General features: G+C 50.9%; 1 protein-coding gene across 1 annotated transcript; it reads right to left on the reverse strand.

Moving 5' to 3' along the window:
* Positions 1–1,277: 1,277 nt before the first annotated feature.
* gna13b (guanine nucleotide binding protein (G protein), alpha 13b) lies at positions 1,278–12,215 on the reverse strand. Its single transcript, XM_048992326.1, has 4 exons — positions 11,880–12,215; positions 7,164–7,390; positions 5,542–5,592; positions 1,278–3,803 (listed from the first exon to the last, which is right to left on the reverse strand). Exons 1-4 carry the CDS (start codon positions 12,160–12,162, stop codon positions 3,231–3,233), a joined length of 1,134 nt encoding a protein of 377 aa, XP_048848283.1. The 5' UTR covers positions 12,163–12,215; the 3' UTR covers positions 1,278–3,230.
* Positions 12,216–12,570: the final 355 nt, after the last annotated feature.

The raw sequence follows: 12,570 nt of genomic DNA on the forward strand, positions 1-12,570 counted from the left end.
GCACCCCCTAGTGTCACTTCAGGGACATGACAGTCAAGTGTGCAAAATGGGGGGCGCCCTGTTCCTGGGTAAAAAGCAGGCATGCTTGTGCTCATTTCCCACTTGGCCTTTTCCCCTCCCATTTGTAAAGAAAGCCGATCTGTCAGCCCAGGTCCCGAGTGACTTTTACTGGGGTACCAGTGAGGGTAGCTTGACCAGCTGTGCCAAGGTGTGGAACTCAGTGGCACAGCTAGACAATCTGGGCTGCAGGATTTCGGGGTGGGCCTCCCAAACCTGCCATGTCCTTCCCTCAGCTCTGCTGGAACAAAGTTCTCTGTCTCCAACTGGACGATCCAGCAATGAGTGGTGAATCCTGTCCAATACATCATCAGCCCAACTCCATCATCACTGGAGACTCCTCCCACCCAAACCATAGACCGTCTGCCCTGCTCCTGTCTGGAAGGAGATAGTGACGCCTCCTCTCCCACAGCCGCCCCTCTCCTGAACTCAACACCACCACTAACCGTCGCCCAGTCCCCCCCCCCATAACTACAGACTGCACATTCCCTCCGCTTCATGATTATTTAAATATACCGTGTGTATTTATACACACACTGTACAGAACTCATTACTGCCATCATAGATGCTGTATATACTCACTAAATATACCGTGTTCATAAGGAGTAGGCAATCCTGATCCTGGAGTGCCGGTATCCCGGTTTCCCTGGTCTCTGATGAGCCGCACCTGACCTCAGGCAGATAACATCAGGTAGGATGGAAAACCTGCTGGAAACCGACACTGCAGGATCAGGATTGCTTCCTACCACTGATGTGTACCATGTAAACACAGGCATATTGTTTTTAAAGCTTCATACATTTATATACTGTACAGCCGTTTCTAGAACTTTGGGGTTAGATGCCAAACTGCATTTGGTCATTCTGAGTGCTTGTGTTCATTGACAGTCGAATCTAAACTGAACTATTCACAGTAAAGCCGTTAAGATTTACTCAGGACTTGCACCAACACGCTGATTACAGACCGGTACAATAAGGACACCAGTAACAAAGCTCTCCAAAAAGGTTTTCTTTATTGGGGAGATGGGAAAAGGACTTACAAGCAAGGCCAATTCACATGGGGGGGCCACAACAAAACAAAAAATGACAAACACGGCCAATGGTGGAAAGACCGGCTTTGCAGGCAAGCTAAGCTGTGCGATCCACCCCCACCCCCACCATCCACTGTCTGAGCCTCCCCCCCCAGCCTGAGCCTCCCCCCCCCAGCCTGAGCCTCCCCCCCCCAGCCTGAGCCTCCCCCCCCCAGCCTGAGCCTGACATCATCACCATAATGACTTTTCCCACAAACCACTGAGGTGAAAAATGAGTGAGTTCATCTACGGACGTGTTGGCGAATGAAACGATTAATCTGGTTTAAAAGCGAAGCGCTTGACAGCCAAACGGTCCTTTGACCCTGAAGTTGGTCTCCAAGGACGCAAATCCGTCTAAGGTCTTAGATTCTAAACGTAAATACAAAAAGGCCATTTTGGTGACAAATCTAAGGAGCGGCTACATACAGTAAGCATGGCGGTTTTTAATCACTTTGGATCCACTGACATGAGCCCATGCCTTTACCTCTTCCGGAAACGTCTACAGCCCCTGCTGGTGCCTCAGACCACCCTGGCCACATCAGGAAGGCCTGGACACCCCTAGGAGAAGCTTAAGAGCAGAACCGCTGGTAACTCGGGTCAGTGCAGCGGACTGAAGACGGAAACTACATGACAAATAAAACAATAATACAAAATACTGATGCCAACTGTTTCTACTTGATGTTGCTTCTACTTGAACAAGGTTGACTGATCCCCCCCCCCCCCCAGCTCACCCCCGGAGCGTCACATAAAGACACAAATGTCCCGTCCACGTGTCAATGTGACAAACCTGAGGAGCAATGAACCTCTGGTGCAGGGGGAGGTAAAGTTGGTACGAGGCACAGAATGGACGGCCCACTGAGCGCGGCATGGGATACGCAGAGCCGGCGGAGGGGCCGTGGTGACTGCTGCCCCCCCCCCAGCAGGGAGCGACTTGGCTTCTCGGTGGCACCACAAAAGGCCTCAGGAAGACTTCAGAGTAGCGGGCTTCGGGCCTGAAGGATGCGGTGGAGAAGCAGTGCTTCAGGAATGGAACCCTGGAGCGACTGAGGAGAAGATCTGGCTGGAACCTGGGGGGGGGGGGGGGGGCATCTGAGAGGGACCCCAGCTGTCAGGGGAGGGGTGGGTGGGCAGAACAGGCAGGCATGGGGAGAACATGACCTAAGGATATGCAGTGATAGCTCCCCGCAGAGAGGAGATCAATATGATAAAAAAAATAATAAAAAATACACCCCCCCCGAAGCAGAATCCAGGGGCTGGTTATAGATGCCTACAAAGTGTGTTCAAACACCAGACCACACCCCGGCAGTAATGAGAACCCTCTAGAAGGAAGGGGGTGGGGGGGGGTGGGAGCAAGCCAATAAAAACAACAATAAACAATAATGATAAAAAAGATGATTCTACCAGTCAGTAAAGCCGGTGTTGATGAGCCTGGATCCCACATGCGCATAAACACAGACAGCCCTAAGCGGCCGACATCCAGCCCTGAGATTAAGCTGCGCGTCCCCCTGTGGGATCCCCCGGCATGTGGGACACATCCACCGGCAGTGTCTAACCAAAGAGGACGTGTGAAACCTCTAAAATATAATTTAGCAAATCGCATACAAAATACACGTAATTATATATAAAAAGGGGAAAAAAATCATTTAAGAAAATCTGTAAATGACTGATTAGAAAAATAAAAAGGTAAAAGACCAAGGCCAACGAGGTGGGGCGGTGGGGAGACGCCACCCTGAGCTAGTAAGACACCCGAAAGATAGGGGGCGCCGACGCCCAGCTCGAGCACGTCCAGGTCCGAGGTGACGACCCCGCATGTTAGTATAAGTAAAAGAAACCGTTGTCTTGGCTGCCTGGGTTGTGGCACTATGACCAGATGCAAAAAAAAAAAATGGAATCACAAGGGGGCTAGCAAAAAGCTTTAAAACTCATCGCCGCAAGCACCCCTACCTCTCCTGTACATACAGAGCATCACGAGGTCAGTGTCAGGACCTCAAATACAGTCATCCAGAACCATCCTGCATTTCAAACTCCAAAGCTCTCCACCTAAATCCCAAAGGTCATAAAAAGGTCACTAACGAAAGGTTTAAAACCCCAATGTCCTCCACAGCATCACTGCAGCATGAGCTGCTTGAGGTTATCATGGAGGATGGTGTCCTTGACGTCGCGGAAAACCAACCGGATGTTCTCAGTGTTGATGGCGGTGGTGAAGTGGTGGTAGAGGGGCTTCTGCGGCTGCTCCCGCCTCTTGCTCCGGAAGCACTCCACAAGGAACTTCTGCACGTCATTCAGGCTGTGCGGCTCCCCGTCGTACTCAGGAAAGTAGTCCTTGATGGCCACCGTCCGAACCTTCTCCTCCAGCAAGTCCGTCTTGTTGAGGAAGAGGATGATGGAGACATTGCTGAAGACACGGTTGTTGACGATGGTCTCGAAGATGTTGAGCGATTCAGCCAGCCGGTTGGTCTGCCGGTCCTCCATGAGAACTTGGTCAAACTCGCTGGACGACACCAAGAAGAGAATGGAGGTGACGCTGTCGAAGCACTCGAACCAGCGGCGACGCTCTGACCGCTGGCCGCCCACGTCCACCATCTTGAAGGGCACGTTCCTGATCTCGAAGTCATACTCATGGATGCCCTTGGTGGGCCGCCGGGCAAACAAGATGTCCTGCTGAGTGGGCAGGTAATCCTGGGGGGGGCGAGAGCAAAAACAAGTTACCTAGAGATGTACGATATATCGCTTAATGTATTGGTATCAACTGATGCGTGTTACCGATCATCGACAGCGGTCCAGTATGTCAATCTTGGTTAATATTACCCGCCAACATATCGACTTCAGTCGGTCTTCTAAGTTAGCATCACCAGAGCTAAAGACACAACTACCGAAAAAACAGATGATCACACTGGACAAACAGCCATTTTCTGTTGTGGAGGACAAAGGATTTTAGCTGATTCACCACTTGGCATCGACATTTATTTTTTCTAGCAGACACTTGTCCAAGACATAAGTGCAACTATGCCGAGTTTCCGATAAAATCCAAGCGGAAGCAGGAAGGACGAAAGAATTCCTAACAAGACAATTTAATGATGAGAGGAGCAACATTCAAAACAATCAGGGAAGAGAGTGGCAGCTATAGAGGGATTCGTGGACCAGATGGACCCTGAGAAATTCCCTGACGGGAACCTGCCGACTGGACATCAAGAAAGAAAACCTTCCTACAGTCTTCCAAGTCGGTACTCACTGCCTGCGGTGCAGTGGCTGCACACAAAGAGATCGTAAGTAGTACCGTCGCTAACATCAGTGTCATCACAGGCATGTGGAGACCTTCATAGGTACCAGACAAAATTTCCAGATTAGTGAAAATCACCTTTGTTTGCCCCTTGGCCATCTCTCAAAGTGCAGCGGGTTCTGTACCTCGTGGGTCATGGTTACTGAGAGCCGCATGTCACTTATCGGTTGAGACTGATGAACTCTAATAGTGTAATGAAGCGGCCATTGTTCTCCGTGAGCGGGAGGGTTTAAAATCGGCCGGTGATTTTCAGACGGGCCAGATGACCTATCAGCTGCAAGATCCAAGCCGCTCCTCCAGTCAGGGCTTAGCTGCCAAACACAGCGACAGATTCTCTGCTCCAATGTGAAGCTCGGATGGGGCATGAACCGACTGAACTCCTGCCATTTAGACTTTCCGCTAAAGAAAAACCTGTTTACCAAGATTCAAATCTTTATTATTTTTTTGTTCTTATTTTTAATAAGAAAAGCATCACACCCTAAGACTGAAAAGGGCTGTAGTCAAATAAGCAGGGAGAAGACAACTAGAAATGTATTAAATGCATTTTAATGTTCACTAAAAAATCTATTACACATAATTAAAGAATGACTCAGGAATATTCTGTTGACATAATGTTTGTTCGATTAACTGCTTAGGCAATGGGTTCGCGTAAACTTTTTAGCCAGCAGGCGTGTACGTGAGAACACACACACACACACACACACACACACACACACACACACACACACACACACACACACACACACACACACACACACACACACACACACACACACACACACTTCCTGTCACGTCCCCTGTTCAGATGCCTGTCCCACAGCAGCTTCCATAAGATGGTAATAAACAGACTTCATGGCTGTCAGGAACCAAGTGGGGTCCCACAAGCCTCTGGGGCTGCGAGGAAAGCTAAGGAATTAAACCCCCCTCCCATCCTCACTCTACCAATTGACTACATCTCAGCAGGAACCAACCCGCTTAATTGGTGGCGGGAAGGAGGGGGCGGGGGCCTTGGAATGCGGCCCCCGGATGGCGCTCCTGGGACGCGAGTGTCAGGACAGTCGTGCTGTCCCTGCTGGCGGCCCGGAAGTACTGCGGGGAGGTGCAACAGAATGATAAAAAGTTTAATTACACACTTACTGGTTCTCCAAGTTTATCCAAGTTGTCCAAGAAATACTTCACTGATTCACCCTGTGAAAGCAAAAGCATTTTTGTTAGAGCTGGAATGAGCAGTAATCAGGATTAACATTCATATCACTCCAGCATGAGAGCCGCTATTTAACACAATTCCAGATCGTCCTCCATTCAGGACAGAAGGATCTTCGCTCTTATTCCAAAGTGTATTTGTCATCTGTTCAAAGGTCATCGGTGATTCAGGGTAAACCACCACCCTGTCTAATACTTCCTCTGGCAAAACTTCCAGAACTTTGCAGAATTACCGACCAGCAGCTGGGTGCCGGCAGAATTATTAAAGAAGAATGACGGCAGCCAATCAAACCACTGAATCTAGGGGGGGGGGGGGGAGCAGAACATTCCAGAACATCCTGCCTGATCAGGGATAAGGATAAGCAGACATCTGTGCCCGTTTCGCCAAAAGTCCGACACCCAAGCGAGTGAAGAGTGCAGCTCACGCCAGTCCAGACCCTGTGCAGGATTTGACCCCATGAAACCCCAAAACCAGACACAAGGCCGGTTTGTAAGGCAGGGAAACTACTGCCACCTGGTGACCTCCAATGACAAAACAGCAGCGTCACATGGTCATGCACGGCCGCCCGAATGAGTCATGGCAGAACCGGTGATCCTGCCGCTCCTATCCCGCACCCCTTCCTGAGAAATCTACAGCAACCCCACCCAGAGCTGGAGGACGCCCCATGACCTGGCGAGACTGAGCCGGGAGATCCAGAGGAGGCCTGGGAAGGAGCGCTGCAGAATGTCTCCCCGGCAGATTACAGGCCTGAACCCACAACCCTATGGGGTCTATTCTCCCCCCATGCATAACATTAAGGATACACTAAAGAAACCCCTTTAGAAAACCGTGAAGAGCCTCATCAGCAGCTAGGGGTGGGAAGGACCCGGCTGGAGCCTGTCTCGGCATGCCCCCACCAGCATACTTTCCCTGCTGGGCAACTGCCCCAACCTGCCCCCAAGACACGACGGGAGGAGGTTTACCCTCAGGAGGGGGGGAGGCAGCCAGATCACAAGACAGCGCCGAGCCGCAACATTCTCCCCCCCCCCCCCAGACAATTCCAGGATGAGGGTGAGACAAGGACTGAACACCCTGGAACCCAGCAGGACTGGTGCACGATGGCAGTTCAAAGAGAAACATGCAGATGTGGATCAGAGATCAGACGTATCTAGGTCAGGCCAACCACACACAAAAGCCCCCCCCCCTAATACTCCCAGTATGGTTACCGCGCACGCCACACCAAATCCAGTGAGAGAGAAACACCTTCCTGTTTGAGGGACAAATGCAGAGATAGGACTCGACACCATGCCCTACGTAAGGGTGTAAATAACTACGCATCGATCCACATAGAAGCATCATTATTGCCATTTTTATTAATTATTACCACCGCAGCTCCCCCTCCAGTGACTAAGGCACTTATTTTCCAATCATGAATTCAATTAGAGATATATTCTAGTATTTAATATTCTCAGTATGTTTAGGGTTAGAGCAGCTAAGACCGGGAGAGCCTGTACATTTGACCTCCATCTGAACCTCACCGACCTCGGTCGTGTCACCGGTCACCGCGGACACTCACCAGCTGGAACTCACGGCGCCGGTCGTAGGCATTCTGGATGCCCCCGTCGGCCCAGAGGGCGCGCACAGCGGGCAGCAGCTGCAGGAAGACCGCCTTCTCCATGCCCGCAAGGCTCGGGAGGGCCGCGCGTGTGTCGAACGCCATCAGGGTCTCGCCGTGCGTCTGGTTCGAGGAATCCTCCCAAGGGATGTGCAGCTTGTCCCTGGCGTCCACCAGCACACGGATCCCTTTCGGGGGAGACAAGAAAAGCTGAGTGAGGTGCAAATGAATGGCCAACAGGGGGCATCACGAAATATTAAAAAACCCTCACGCAGTACCCACTTGGGTTTTAGGTCCAATACATTAAAAGCAACAGATCAATAGAGACAAACCATGAGGAAAGGTGGCCTCTGTTAGACCCCCTGGTGAACTCCAAGGTAAGGAGGGACAGTTCCTCGTTTAGAGCACCCCCTACTGTCTTAGAGGAGTATACCACCCAAAGGCCCAAAATGTTACACGGCTTCAAAAAAAAAGTTGCTTAAACGATAAAATACGAGGCATGACATTTCCACAGTGTACATAAATGATTTACACCACAGTATAATTACTTAAAATGCTCAGACGAAATAAGAACCGTTTCATTAAAATCTGTGAAGCTGACTTGGAACCCAAAACCTAACATGGAACCATCGATATCTGATAAGCAGGAGCACCGAAGAGGACATGACACGTCCCCCGAAAGACGAGCGGGGGAACATGCAGACAGCCGTCCCTGATCCAGCGCCACACGCCACAGAGCGAAATGAAATCAGAGCAATTAGGAAGGTTTCTTAAACAGGAAATGGTTGTGTGCGTGTGTGTATGCGAGAGAGAGCTAAGAAACCAAGAGCGGGCAAATTAAAAAAAAAAAAAAAACTAACGAACTTGTAAACATTACAAAACAAGGGAGGTCGAAGTGAGAAAACATTTCCTCCTAAACTGCTAAAAATACTACTGCCATAAAAGGGGGCTGCCAGCAGGCCAATGAACACATCCTTAAATTTAAATGTCTGACCCCAAACAAAGCAGAGAAACAGTTTAAAAAAACAAATGCAATTCCCTCCCCATGTTTAGTAAATATTTAAAGCCACGTTTTTTTGTGATTATGGCGTTAGCATTCGTGCTAACGACATCAGCGTTGTTCTTGCATGACTGCGAGAGAGACAGGAAATTAAAAGTAGGCCCGTGCTACACGCCCAGAGGAGTGATTCAACACGAAGGCATCAGAGTGCCCCAAATGAGGTGGGGCGGGGCCATTCAGGAAGGGGCGGGGCCATTCAGGAAGGGGCGGGGCCAAAGCGATTCCTGGACGGGAGCTTGGCATGCAACAGATGTCCCCTCACGCATCCCACTGCCACAAAACCAAGTGACAGGAGTTGAGGAGACAGGGATGGAGGGCGGGGGGTGATCTCAAGGAAACCTGACGCATTTCACAGAATAAACAATCGGGGGGGGGGGGGGGGGGGGGGGCTGAAGGGGATTTTCAGGCATATTCCAGCTTGAGATGCCACCGCAAATAAGCCACAGCAAAGGGAGGTGACCTACAGGCACCCTGTGATCTGAGGAATGACTAAAACACAGGTTCCTATATGTATGACTATGAATGGAGCACCGGTGAGCTCACCGATGCCCGATGAAGCAGTGCTTCCTATGACTGGCTGGCCAACAGGGCACTGCAGTGCGCTGACCTTCCTACAGTGAAACTTCCCTACATCAGCTCTTAAGGAGATCGGACATGGACGATATGAGGGTGGCGCGCACCGCTGTCTGCCCTGTGGTGTAGAGGGCCATCTCAGCGAAAACCCCTTCATATACGATTTTCCAGTTAGAAGCCATGACTCCAAGTAACTGGAGTTGGCCTGCTGCATGCTGGGTGAGACAACCGACCATCTGCACCCCACCACCACAAGCCAACCCCGACCCCGGCGGGCCCATGGCGGGGAAGGACAAAGCACACCAGCCTGTGCCCGCACCCGGAGGCTGAGGCACGAGCACGATCGATAAGCGGCAGCCTATGGAGCACCACAGTGGCCCTCATAAATTATTCACCCCTCTGATGTGTCCCTGAGGGACGTGGCTACACAGAGCACAAAGGCACCGCGTTAAGCCCGACCTCGAGAGGGGCAGGGATGGCCAAGGTGGCCTCGTACCCGGGCAGCAGGAGGCAGTGGCAGCAGTGAGACACCCCCAGCATTCACCGCCTTCCCTGGACTGAGCTCCATCCCTGCTCCGAGCCACCTGCAGACCTTATTAACCAGAGTGTAAAATACCATATACACTGTAAAATGGGGCACCGTGGGAGACTGAAACTATCGAACTAGGCCAGAGGCTGAGGAAGCCAAACTTCGAAACCCCAAAGCATAGCAGACGCTATACTGCACTTCTGTTTAATGATTTAGCTGGTGTGCAGGGATAACATCCATCCACTCATCCACCTTCCTGACTGCGTATGGGATACAGAGACGGGGCGGAGCCTCTCACAGCCAGCACAGGGCACAAACTAAATATCTTAACCTGGGGAGGGAACACAAATCCCCACCCACCTTTATTAGTGTCAGGCAATTACACTGCACTAACATATCTGCCAGATTCCTTTCCACAAGATTATGAACCAGATCCAGCATGAGCTGAGAGAAGTGATCAAAACATCAGGCAGGTTTACGGTTTGAGACTGCCAGAAACCCCCCTCCCCAAACTGGAAATGTGGTACGAGCCAAGCCCCGCCCTCCCGCATGAATCCCTGCCTGCTTGCAGGACGTCACTGGAGACAGAAACACATTTACACACTTAAGGAGAGAGTAAAGCAAAGTCTCTGCGTGCTTGTGTGAAAGGACGGGGGATGTAATGCAACTTGATAAACGCAGCGCGGGCGAACCGGCTGACAGGAAAGCACCCGCCCCTCTCCCTTGCAGACAGCGACGAGCATGTCACCCTGCCACATGGAGGGAGGGGGGATTCAGTACAGATGGGGGTCCTGGTTAAACACAGCACCTGCGAGTTCATGTTTACCCTGGAGAAAGTTACTTGAGAGACAGAGCGCCAATCGGTTTGTAAGGAGGGTTTGCACCTTCAGCTGCAAAAGGGAACGAGTCAGATGCCCCATTTTTGCCGACAGTGTGAAACGAACATCACAGCTGACATACAAAAAACATTCACGCAGATACTTTCCCGGGGTCTGCTAACCACAGATCTACCATACGAGGCTAAATTCAGCGGCAAATTCCAAGAAGGATGACGCTCCATCTTATCTGACAAATAAAGGGATATTTTTTTTTACACGCATTACAGAAAAAACACGAAAGCTCAACTGCAAAACAACAACGCAGACAGTCAGACAGTGTTGGTAATCAAAACGTCCACCTACACATTGAACTTATGCTGAGGATCACTCAGTGTCTGCTCAGAACAGGGTTAGGAGAGCAGAAACCGAAACAGGCTAACGGAACTACATTAAAGTCGGCCATATAACAACGAAGAGGGGGTGGCCTGCAGCGTGATCTGGGAGGCAGCCAAAAGCCGCAGGCACAGCGGGCCACTCCGCCCCGACATCGCTCACACACGCCGGCCGACACGCAGGTGCCTCCTACTATAGTGGCAAAGAAACAGAAACATTCTGATTAAATAATAAGAACCGATTCTTAAGTTTTACACTGACAGAACTTTTTTGCGTCCTATGGTACGAGGCGGCGCATTTGAAAGGCGTATTAAAGACGCCACCGAAACAAAAAGTTTAAATTAAACATGCCACGTCGATCAAAAGAATTTAAGTTTGTATGCGATGGGGATTACCAAATTAGGCTTTATTTTGTTTTTTCATCTGCAACCAAGAGTAAAATATTCCGGGGAGGGAAGTAGACAAAACGCATCGGTTTTACTACGTCACCCTGGGAGGGCTTCCCCATTACCGACACCCCGCCGCCCCATCTGGACGGTTTAGCGTTCACCTGAAGCACATTTTCGGTGTCGGGATGCCCCCGATGGCTGGGCGGGGATCTGCCTGCAGCCTGGCGAAGGACCAGCCGGTCCCAGCACTCACGGGGCTGTAGGGGTCGCGGCGTTTTTAAAGCCATCGACGCCGTCGCCCTGCACGGATTTGTCAAACGCTTGCAGTGCAAAATCACTCATCAGCCAAGAGCACGATATGTACATGTATACAGCGCCACCCAAACCACTTTTTGGGCTCTCAAGAAGTCCAACTACTAGTTTGCTAAACAGTAATCAAAGTTACACTGTAACAAGCAGAAGTATTAAGTCGCTCTTAGCTGAAGGATATTATTCAAAATCTGTAACGCACGTGATACATGTAACTTAACCGGTCTCTTTAGTTAAGCACCCCTGCGTGTTATGAAGTCAGCCAGCGCAGAAAAGCAGCATTATACGGGCACAAAATAGCCACGGGTCACGAAAGCAGTTCGCTCGGTCGCTCTTTAATCGCCAAACGAGCCCCGATGGCACGTAAAGCAGAACCGCCCAAAGTTAGGAGCTCTGCTCGGCGTCCGGCCACCGAGGAACATGGGCGTTTCTCCGGCGGCGAGCCGGGGGGGAACGATCGAGCCGAGCATAACTTCACTCTGTAAGCCCTGAGCGCTGGGAGCCGCGCACGCCCGCCGATCACACCCCACTTCTACGGCCATAATCGGAACTACGGCCCTCCCCAACGCCGCTGTACTTTTCTAAGCTTTCCACGCGTGATCTCACCTTTAATCACATTGCTATAGATCGTCGCCCGGAACTCCTCTTTGGCCCGTTGATCGAAGTCCTGCCCGTGTATGATGCGCATCTGCTTGAGGAAAGTGGACTTTCCGCTTTCCCCGGCGCCCAGCAGCAGGATCTTAACCAGGCGCGTCACGTACGTCTTGTCCCGAGAAATACACTTATCGATCTCTTTAGATTTCCTCAACTGCTCTGCCTCGCTGCTGGTGAGGAGACAGTTAGGGAAACACACTGTTAGAGCGGACCGGGACGGCAGGAAATCCGCCATCTTTGGACCAACTTCATCGATACAGTGGAGCGTTTAAGCGCGCCCCTGAGTCTAACTATGGGCGGGGCGGGCGCGCCTACAGCCGTGAACGCGCTCGCGCGCCGCCGGCGTTTGCGCGGGCTATAGATCACGGGCAGATTGCGAAGGCACGCGATGTGTTTCTCCCGTTCAGTGCGTGTGCGTGAAGCAGTACTTCACCTGTCAAATTAAATCTGGATATCATCATTTTAGTTACTACTAGTACTGCTTGAAACTAACGTTATATTTCACTTACTTGTTATGTTTTGAAGTTAGGCAGTTGTGCTTCGAAGTTTAACAGAGACGTGTATAAGATATAAGATGCAATGTGGTATGCCGCTGAAGTCCATCTCCCAAATCACATAAGCAAGAATAAGACAACGCCCAGAT

This window comes from Brienomyrus brachyistius, chromosome 22 (genome assembly GCF_023856365.1).
Source record: "Brienomyrus brachyistius isolate T26 chromosome 22, BBRACH_0.4, whole genome shotgun sequence".
In the NCBI taxonomy this organism is placed as follows: Eukaryota; Metazoa; Chordata; class Actinopteri; order Osteoglossiformes; family Mormyridae; genus Brienomyrus; species Brienomyrus brachyistius.

What these genes read in the sequence shown, in the direction of transcription:
- gna13b (XM_048992326.1), bottom strand. Translation starts at nt 12,162, where the DNA reads ATGGCGGATTTCCTGCCGTCCCGGTCCGCTCTAACAGTGTGTTTCCCT. An exon ending in CTATAGCAATGTGATTAAAG is followed by an intron (nt 7,391 to 11,879) that starts GTGAGATCACGC and finishes CTCCCCCGAAAG; the next exon opens with GGATCCGTGTGCTGGTGGAC. An exon ending in GGCGCCGTGAGTTCCAGCTG is followed by an intron (nt 5,593 to 7,163) that starts GTGAGTGTCCGC and finishes TTGCTTTCACAG; the next exon opens with GGTGAATCAGTGAAGTATTT.